The 10,660-nt window shown below is 52.2% G+C and overlaps 1 protein-coding gene across 1 annotated transcript; it reads right to left on the reverse strand.

Annotated features, from left to right (window-relative positions):
- Positions 1–254: 254 nt before the first annotated feature.
- LOC121860105 (protein TRACHEARY ELEMENT DIFFERENTIATION-RELATED 7A-like) lies at positions 255–5,549 on the reverse strand (the record flags this gene model as incomplete). The annotated part of the gene is made up of 2 exons (XM_042357138.1): positions 255–322; positions 5,388–5,549. Coding segments are annotated over 2 exons (230 nt in total), but the record flags the coding sequence as incomplete, so codon positions are not given.
- Positions 5,550–10,660: the final 5,111 nt, after the last annotated feature.

Here is a 10,660-nt window from a genome sequence, read left to right on the forward strand (position 1 = left end):
GTCCCCTATAGTTGGGTCAGCCGCGGGACTCGAACCAGAGGACAATTGAGTCAGGAGGTGAGTGAGTGAATAAACTTAACCTAACCTAACCTAACCTAACCTAACCTAACCTAACCTAACCTAACCTAACCTAACCTAACCTAACCTAACCTAACCTAACCTAACCTAACCTAACCTAACCTAACCTAACCTAACCTAACCCAACCTAACTTAACATACCCTAACCTAGACAAACTTAACGCAATCTAACCCACCTGGCCAAGTTCACCAAGGGAAGGTTTGCGACGAGAGATGAGACTAGATGCAAGGTGAGGGGGTGAGAGGTGAGGGGGTGAGAGGTGAGGGACAGGTGTGTGCTGTCTACCTTCCTCACTCCACCACCTGCTCTGTATTGAATCTACACCAGGTGGCTGGACTGAGGGGAAAGCCGAGGGGAGCAGATGGTTTGTGAGGGGAGGGAACGAGGAGAGAGGCAAGGAGGGCAAGAAATGGTGGGGAGAGGATAGGAGGAGAGGGGAGGAGACGTGGGGAGGGGATGGAAGAGGAAGAAGGTTCGAGTTTTCTTGTGAATCTGACAAGGAAATCCAACACTCTGAGTAGAAAGTATTTGTGTTGGGTACGCTGGTAAAGTGTTATCGCATCGGATGGTCCTGGGTTCGAATCCCAATTGAGAAAGAAATGTACGATTTATATCCAGTTTCCTACACTATACATTAGTCCAAACTTAATTCACTAACACTTGTAAACTCTACTTCTAATTTATCCATTATAACAGCATCATCAGCAAAAAGTAACTGACTCATCTCCCTAACTCTTCTTCTAGTAAATCCTTCTGGTCCTTAACCAAAAACATCTGTAATAACTCCTGCACTCCCTCTTTTCCTCCTCTCTTCTGACCTGTTAACTCTATAGCCAACTCTCCCCTTGATAAAGTCAATCTCTTTGGCACCTTATTCTCCTCTAACTCCACCTTTGGGAGTACTGCTCTCATATCTGGGCTGGCTCTTCTTCTGTTCAACTGTTAGATAGGGTGGAATCAAAGGCATTTCGTCTTATTAACTTTCCTCCCTTAGTTGATAATCTTTCTTCCCTTTCTCTTCGCCGCAATGTTGCTTCACTCTCTTTCTCGTTTACAGGTACTTTAAAGGGCAATGTTTGGTGGATTTGGCATCCTGTGTACCGCCGGCAAGGCCGTGGGCTTGTAACACTCGTCTTGCCCGCGGTGCCCACCGTTTCTCTGTGGATGTCGGTCACACTATAATAACCCGTTATAGTACCTCCTTCTTTCCTCACACAGCCAAACTGTGGAATGCTCTGCCTTCTTCTGTGTTTCCATACTCATACAATCCCTTTCACTTTAAAAAGCTGGTTTTCCGGCATTTTCATGGTGTAGATTAATATGGTCTTTTGTTTTCTATTTTTAATTTGTATTTACTTTTATTGTTTGCCACCCCCAGGCCCCGTTGTGGGTCGATGACCTGTGCCCGGGTGGGTTATTCTCCGTAAAAACAAAAAAAAAAACAAAAAAAAATTGTGCCTCTCTCTTATCAGTCACTCTTCCTTCTAGCCGTCTCACTACACCATCCATAGAGGTACGTGGCTCACTCTCCCCAATACAAAACAGTAGTCAATAGTCTCCCATTCACCATCTACTTTTTGTTAATACTTCCCATTAATGAACAACCATAGTAGTGTCACTAGTTACATATTGACCCTATCGTGGCAACAGTTCGCGGGCAGGGTTGTATCCGCTCAAGTGATATTATTATTGTTGTTGTTAGTCATTGTTGTTACTGTTAGTTAGTGTTGTTAGTTATTGTTGTTGTTGTTGTTAGTTATTGTTGTTGTTATTATTATTATTATTATCGTAAACTGAGACACAGACACACTTAGCAGACACAAAGCAACAAACTCGTGTCTCTCCCTCTCACTGTGTGGCTGGCAGAAGGCATCATAAATCACACACCTCCCGCAGAGAGACCACATACACCCATCAACATAATAGATGACTCTCTATCTCTCTTTCTCTCTCTTCACTCCATTATCTTTATTCTCTCTTTTTCTCTTAATCTATTTTCACCTCATTTTTTTTCTTTCTTTCTCACATCATTCCCTCTTCACTCTTCGCTTCCTGGTTTCGCTCTCTCTCTCTCTCTCTCTCTCTCTATTGTACATTGTATTGTTTATCTACACTAAAAATAAATACAATATAAATGTATGAAATGTAGTAGCAGTTCCCATAAGCATTTACTAACATTTGTAATATTGTAATTCAGGTGATATTAAATGGTATATAATAATTCCCTTAAGATAAATGTAGAGTTTTATATATCAGATGCTGCCAACAGTGTCCAGGCTATCACTAGAAGGGGTACAGCCATGTTATTGTTCACGTTGTATCTCGATTTTTCTGTCTAAATAAATTGTTTCAGTTTCAATTTCCTCCTCCTCTTCTCTGACCTATCTCTCCTCCTCCTCCTCACTTCTCCCTCTCTCCTCCTTCTCTCCTCTCCTCCTCCTTTCCTCTCCCTCTCCCCTCCTCTCCACTTCGCTAGGTAAAGCTGGCGAGGCTCTGAGTGCTGACCTAATTAGCTGCTTAAATGCTCTCAGGTAGGTGGGCGCAAGAGCTGGTGCCTCCCAGGTGTGTGTGGGGGGGGAGGCGACGACGATTAATGACCATCACGAGTGGGAGGAGGGGTAGAAGGAAGAGAAAAGGGAGGGGAGAGGGAAAGGAAGGAGAGGGTGGGGGATGGAGAGGGGAGGGAGAGGGAGGAGGGGGAGGGAAGAGGGAAGAGGGGAGAGAGGGAGGAAGATTCATGACTGTCACGAGTGGAAAGTAGAGGAGGAGGGGGGGAAGAGGAGGAGGAGGGGGGAAGAGGGGGGAAAGTGACGGAGAATGGGGATAATGATGGGGTGGAAGGGGGGAGGAGGATAGGGGAGAAGGAAAGGGACGAGAAGAATAGAGAGGGAAGATTAATGACAGCACAAGTAGAAAGTAACATAATACGAGTTGGTTAAAGAAATACATGTATATATAACAGTGAGAGAGAGAGAGAGAGAGAGAGAGAGAGAGAGAGAGAGAGAGAGAGAGAGAGAGAGAGAGAGAGAGAGAGAGAGAGAGAGAGAGAGAGAGAGAGAGAGAGAGAATAATACCCAACTTTATAAAACCTTGTGGTGTCACCAACCTAACCTAACCTAACCTAACCTAACCTAACCTAATAAGGTTACTGGTGATAAAACATAAAATTTAAGTAAAAGATGGCGGCCAGTTAACACCGAGACTCTATCTTAATAAAACACGCTCACTTTAAACACTAAATTACTGGACTAAATTAACGCACAGAACCTTATTGTTACTAAGAGTTTTACTTTATGGGAGAGAAAGTTAAGATTAACACACACACACACACACACACACACACACACACACACACACACACACACACACACAGAGCAATTTAAATGAGTATACACATGGTAAATATATACACACACAGACAAAGATACACACAACAAATTGGAGGCAACAAGAGTGTACACAGAGGGAAAAACTACAGAAAACAAAGTGCACACAACAGCAAATTGGACACAACACAACCACCGAGGCATCTTGAGCGAAGGGGGGTTGATGGGGAGGAAGATCGGAGAGCTGAATGGTTAGTTGGGGAGGATGTTTGGGGAGTAAGGTTGGGGAGAATGAAGTTGCTGGCTGTGTGGATGACTGGAGGAGGCTGGGGGAAGTAAGCTGACTGGCTGGCTGAGGATGGAGGGTGGGTGGGGTATCGGTTGGGTGGGGTGTCGGTTGGGTAGAGGGGTCCCGGGATAAAACTGCGCCTTCATCATCATGACGGTGTTGTTGAGGCGCCATCACAAGGCCGCCAACTCCAACAAGTGGCCCACCACCACCACCAACACCAACACCACCACCACCACCACCATCCCATCTCCCGGTAAATGAAAAGTAGACATCGTGACCCAACACACGAGGAAGAGTTGGATTGTCCGGAGCAACACAAGGTGAGGAATTCTCGCCGTCTCCTCCACTTATCTTCTTCCTTCTCCTGACAGCAGCGAATAAAAGGAAATATCTCAGTTACTTTTGTTTTGCTTTGTAGGTTTAGATGTAAGTCATGGACCTTTTTATGTTGTTGTTTAGGTGGGGGAGGGGAGGGGAGGATGGGGTAGTCTCAGGGTATATGGGTGGGGAAATTGAGAGGGTGGGGGTTGGTGGGTGCTGGGGTTGTATGGTTTGTGTTGAAGGAGGGGGTGGCTGCTCTGTGTTGAAGGAGGGGGTGGGGCTGGCTCTGTGTTGAAGGAGGGGTGGGGCTGGCTCTGTGTTGAAGGAGGGGGGTGGGCTGCTCTGTGTTGAAGATGGGGTGGGGCTGGCTCTGTGTTGAAGATGGGGTGGCTGGCTTGTGTTGAAGGAGGGGGTGGGGCTGGCTCTGTGTTGAAGGAGGGGTGGGCTGCTCTGTGTTGAAGGAGGGGGTGGGCTGGTTCTGTGTTGAAGGAGGGGGTGGGCTGGCTCTTGTGTTAAGGAGGGGGGTGGCTGGCTTTGTGTTGAAGGAGGTGACTGGCTCTGTGTTGAAGGAGGAGGGGGTGGACTGGCTCTTGTTGAAGAGGGGGGTGGCTGGCTCTGTGTTGAAGGAGGGGGGTGGGCTGGCTCTGTGTTGAAGGAGGGGGTGGGTTACCCCAGTGTTGAAGGAGGGGGTGGGCTGGCTCAGGGTTGAAGGAGGGGGTGGGCTGGCTCTGTGTTGAAGGAGGGGGTGGGCTGGCTCTGTGTTGAAGGAGGGGGTGGGCTGGCTCTGTGTTGAAGGAGGTGGCTGGCTCTAAAGGAAGGAGGGGGTGGGCTGGCTCTGTGTTGAAGGAGGGGTGGCTGGCCTGTGTTGAAGGAGGGGTGGGCTGGCTCTGTGTTGAAGGAGGGGGGTTGGCTCTGTGTTGAAGGAGGGGGGTGGCTGGCTCTGTGTTGAAGGAGGGGGTGGGCTGGCTCTGTGTTGAAGGAGGGGTGGCTGGCTCTGTGTTGAAGGAGGGGGTGGGCTGGCTCTGTGTTGAAGGAGGGGGTGGGCTGGCTCTGTGTTGAAGGAGGGGTGGGCTGGCCCTTGTTGGAAGGAGGGGGTGGGCTGGCTCTGTGTTGAAGGAGGGGGGCTGGCTCTGTGTTGAAGGAGGTGGGCTGCCTGTGTTGAAGGGAGGGGTGGCTGGCTCTGTGTTGAAGGAGGGGGTGGGCTGGCTCTGTAAGGAGGGGGTGGGCTGGCTGGTCTGTGTTGAAGGAGGGGGTAGGCTGGCTCTTGTGTTGAAGGAGGGGGTGGGGTCCTGTGTTGAAGGAGGTGGGCTGGCTCTGTGTTGAAGGAGGGGGGCTGGTTTCTTGTGTTGAAGGAGAGGGGTGGGCTGGCTTGTGTTGAAGGAGGGGGTGTCTGGTTCTGTGTTGAAGGAGGTGGGCTGGCTCTGTGTTGAAGGAGGGGTGGCTGGCTCTGTGTTGAAGGAGGGGTGGGCTGGCTTTGTGTTGAAGGAGGGGGGGGGCTGGCTCTGTGTTGAAGGAGGGGGTGGGCTTGGCTCTGTGTTGAAGGAGGGGTGGGCTGTCTGTGTTGAAGGAGGGGTGGGTTGGCTCTGTGTTGAAGGAGGTGGGGTGCTGGCTTGTGTTGAAGGAGGGGTGGGCTGGCTCTGGTGTTGAAGGAGGGGGTGCTGGCTCTGTGTTGAAGGAGGGTGGGCTGGCTCTGTGTTGAGAGGTGGGTTGCTTGTATGAGGGGGTGGGCTGGTTTACACTGAGAGTCATGGATACACGCTGTCTTGGGTCATGAATATTTTATGAAGAAGGTATTGAATTTTCACGAGCGGGGTGGAGGAAAGGATGGAGGGAGAGGAGTTGGGGGTGGGTGGTTGGTGATGGGTGGTGGTGGGTGTGGGGTTTTGGTTGGTTGGTGGTGGTGGTTGGTGAGGGTGGTAGGTGTGGGTGGGTAATGGTGATGGGGATTGTGGGTGGTGGGTAGTGGAGGAGATATAGAAGTGTTGTTGGGTGTTGAGGCTACGCCCCCTCCCTCTGCCTTCTTCTGTCTCCTCATGAATTTTTCTAGAATGCTCCGGTGTCCTCAAGAGCAGTAGGATAAGGATGAGGAGCGATGCTACGTCCTTCCTGTGTCCTTCTTCCATTCACTCTCTCTTGGGGACCGATGGTGTCGTGGGACCATCTAGAATACCACAACATCCTAGAGATGGATCCTCCAGAGGCAGCAGCAGGGAGCAGAAGGAAGTGGTGATGCTACGCCCTCTGAATGTCTTCTCTTCCCTCGCTCACTCTTCCCCACGAGTCGACAGTGTTCCTGGCCTTCTAGAATGCCATGATCCTACAGAAATCCTGCGTTAAGGAGCTTTGGGGACAGGGAGGTGGAGAGCCTCGGTTATGTAATCTCCTGACCATTCCCAGGAAAGTCCTCCAGACCAGAGATAAACTTAGACCAGATCTCCGAGGACTGATTGCCAGCGGGAGTTTGGTCACGTAGACTTGGCAGGATATTCTGAGAAATGAATTTTGTATAAAGTATGAAAATCAGGGTGAGGATGGCCGATGATGAAGTTTCGTTATGAAGTTTCATTGGGTGAATTTCGCTAACTTTAGTCGATGGAAAATATCGTTAAGTTCTGGATCGATACGCGAGTTTCGCCCCGGCAAGTTAACTCCTGTGACCTTGACCTTCACGAAAGGGACAGAGGGTTGTCTATTGTACAGCTTCTCATGACTCTTATTAGTCATTACTTGAAGAAACTTTCATGAAATTACCTTCACAAGTCTCAAAATTTTAGCCCGGACAAAGAGTGTGACGCTGAGGTGTTACGTCCGCCATTATTCCATTACCCCACCACCCCATCTCCCCACTGCCCCATCACCTCCACTGCCCCATCACCTCCCATCGCCCCCATCACCTCCCACTCACCCCATCACCTCCCTGCCCCATCACCTCCCACTGTCCCCCTCCCATCACCTCCACGCCCCATCACCCCACTGCCCCACTCACCTCCCACTGCCCCATCACCTCCCCACTGCCCCATCACCTCCCACTGCCCCATCACCTCCCACTGCCCCATCACCTCCCACTGCCCCATCACCTCCCACTGCCCCCATCACTCCCACTGCCCCATCACCTCCCACTGCCCCGTCATCCCTCCAACACCCCATCACCTCCCACTGCCCCATCACCTCCCACTGCCCCATCACCTCCCACTGCCCCATCACCTCCCACTGCCCCATCACCTCCCACTGCCCCCATCACCACCCACTACCCATCACCTCCCACTCACCCCATCACCTCCCACTGCCCCATCACCTCCCACTCCCTTCATCCCCACTGCCCCATCACTCCCCACTGCCCCATCATCCTCCAACACCCCCATCACCTCCCACTGCCCCCATCACCTCCCATGCCCCATCACTCCCACTGCCCCATCACTCCCACTGCCCCATCACCTCCCACTGCCCCATCATCCCTCCTCCAACACCCCCATCACCTCCCACTGCCCCATCACCTCCCCACTGCCCCATCACCTCCCACTGCCCCCATCACCACCACTCCCCATCACCTCCCACTGCCCTTCACTCCACTGCCCTTCACCTCCCACTGCCCCATCATCCCTCCAACACCCCATCACCTCCCCACTGCCCCCATCACCTCCCATTACCCCATCACCCTCCAACAACCCCATCACCTCCCACTGCCCCTCATCACCCCACTGCCCCCATCACCACCCACTGCCCCATCACCCCACTGCCCCCATCACTCCCACTGCCCTATCACCCAACAACCCCATCACCCACTGCCCCATCACCACCCACTGCCCCATCACCTCCCACACCCCATCACCTCCCACTGCCCCATCACCTCCCATTACCCCATCACTTCCACTGCCCCATCACCTCCCACTGCCCCATCACCCCCATTACCCCATCACTCCCACTGCCCCCATCACTTCCCACTGCCCTATCACCCTCCAACAACCCCATCACCTCCCCACTGTCCCCATCACCACCCACTGCCCCATCACCCCCATTACCCCATCACCTCCCACTGCCCCATCACCCCTCCCAATACCCCATCACCTCCCACTGCCCCATCACCCCACTGCCCCCCATCCCCACTGCCTCCATCACCTCCCACTGCCCCATCACTTCCCACTGCCCCTATCACCCTCCAACAACCCCATCACCCCACTGCCCCATCACCACCCATTGCCCCATCACCCCACTGCCCCATCACTTCCCACTGCCCTATCACCCTCCAACAACCCCATCACCACCCACTGCCCCATCACCTCCCACTGCCCCATCACTCTCCTACTGCCCATCCTACCCCTATCACCTCCCACACCCCATCACCTCCCACTGCCCCATCACCTCCCATTACCCCATCACCTCCCACTGCCCCCATCACCTCCCACTGCCCCATCACCTCCCACTGCCCCCATCACCTCCCACTGCCCCATCACTTCCCACTGCCCTATCACCCTCCAACAACCCCATCACCTCCCACTGCCCCCATCACCACCCACTGCCCCATCACTCCCATTACCCATCACCACTGCCCCATCACCTCCCAATGCCCCATCACCTCCCATAACCCCATCACCTCCCACTGCCCCCATCACCTCCCACTGCCCCATCACCTCCCATTACCCATCACCTCCCACTGCCCCATCACCTCCCCATTACCCCATCACTCCCCACTGCCCCCATCACCTCCCCACTGCCCCCATCACCTCCCACTGCCCCCATCACCTCCCACTGCCCCACTTCCCACTGCCCCATCACCCCTCCAACAACCCATCACCTCCCCACTGCCCCCATCACCACCCACTGCCCCATCACCTCCCCATTACCCCATCACCCCACTGCCCCCATCACCTCCCACTGCCCCCATCACCTCCCACTGCCCCATCACTTCCCACTGCCCTATCACCCTCCAACAACCCCATCACATCCCACTGCTCCCATCACCTCCCACTGCCCCACCACCTCCCACTGCCCCATCACCTCCCATTACCCCATCACCTCCCACTGCCCCCATCACCCCACTGCCCCATCACCTCCCACCGCCCCATCACTTCCCACTGCCCATCACCTCCCAACAACCCCATCACCTCCCACTGCCCCATCACCTCCCATTACTCCATCACCTCCCACTGCCCATCACCTCCCACTGCCCCATCACCTCCCATTACTCCATCACCTCCCACTGCCCCATCACCTCCCACTGCCCCATCACCTCCCATTACTCCATCACCTCCCACGCCCCATCACCCTCCAACACACCAATCCTCTTCCTGCGACTCCAAAATTGTTCGTTTAATTTTTCATGGAGGTAATTGCCTGACGCTGATGGTACGTATGACGGGGGAGAGAAGGGAGGGAGGAGGAAAGGAGGAGGAGATGAGAGGAAAAGAGGATGCTTCAATGAATAACAGATGGGATCTCATGGGGAGGGTGGTGGTGGTGAGTTGCAGTCGTGGTGGTGGTGGTGTGGTTGTGGTGGTGGTGGTGGTGGTGATGGTGGTGGTGGTAGTGATGGAGATAGTGGTGGAGGTGGTAGTGGTAATAGTTAGTAGAAGTATTAATGGTAGTGGGAGTGGTGATTCTCTCTCTCTCTCTCCTCTTTGCATCCTCTTCCCTTTTGCTTCCATCCTCCTTATCTTCTTTCCATCCTTCTCTGTTATCACTTATTCCTTTACACTTTCACCTCCATCCTTCTCCCCCTTCCTTATCACCCCTACCCTATCCCTGCCTCTCTTCCTCTCCCTTCATTCCTTCTCCCTATCCTACCCCTCTTTACTCTCCTTCTTCCTTCTGACAACCCTTTCTTCCCCCTCTATTCATTCCCTTATCGCCCATCCTCCTTCCTCCCTTCATCAATCTCCTCTCCCTTCTCTCCTCCATTCATCTCCTTTTTCTCTCTTTCTCACCTTCCTCCTTCCCTGAGTCTGTCCTTTTTCTTCCTCCTTCTCCCATTTCCTTCCTTCACCATATCTCTTTATCTTATCCCCTCTCTCTCCTTCCCTTCACCCCCTATCATCTCTCCCACCATCATCACCCACCTCTCTCTCCTCCCCTCATCTCCCTGCATCATCACCCCCTTCTCTCCCTCCCCCAACTCACCGTACCCCCCCTACCCCATCCCTCCGTCTCCCCCATTACCTCAGTTCTCACTCAGGACGAAAGGCGTGTGAGTAAACCTGAGTGGCAGCTGAGATAACTGCCTCTCTCTCTCTCCTCTCTCTCTCTCTCTCTCTCTCTCTCTCTCTCTTCTCTCTCCACAAGCTCCTACTTCAAATTTCTCCTAAAGTGTGTTTGTGTGTCGCTTGCTAATACACACTCAGTATGAAGTCTGAGATACACTCGGGTTTTATTCTCAAAAGTTTCCCAATTTAAATTTCCCTCCCAAGTTAACATTTCACATAATTTATTAAAACAGTGACAGAAAATATTTATACTCAAAAGTTTACTAAGTTATATTTTCCCTCTTAAGTAAATCACATCTCAGAGACTTACTAAGACGTAGTTGGAATTAATATGACGTAGTTGGAATTAATATGATGTAGTTGGAATTAATATGACGTAGTTGGAATTAATATGATGTAGTTGGAATTAATATGACGTAGTTGGAATTAATATGACGTAGTTGGA

The sequence above is a fragment of the Homarus americanus genome, unplaced genomic scaffold (genome assembly GCF_018991925.1).
Source record: "Homarus americanus isolate GMGI-L3 unplaced genomic scaffold, GMGI_Hamer_2.0 scaffold18139, whole genome shotgun sequence".
In the NCBI taxonomy this organism is placed as follows: domain Eukaryota; kingdom Metazoa; phylum Arthropoda; class Malacostraca; order Decapoda; family Nephropidae; genus Homarus; species Homarus americanus.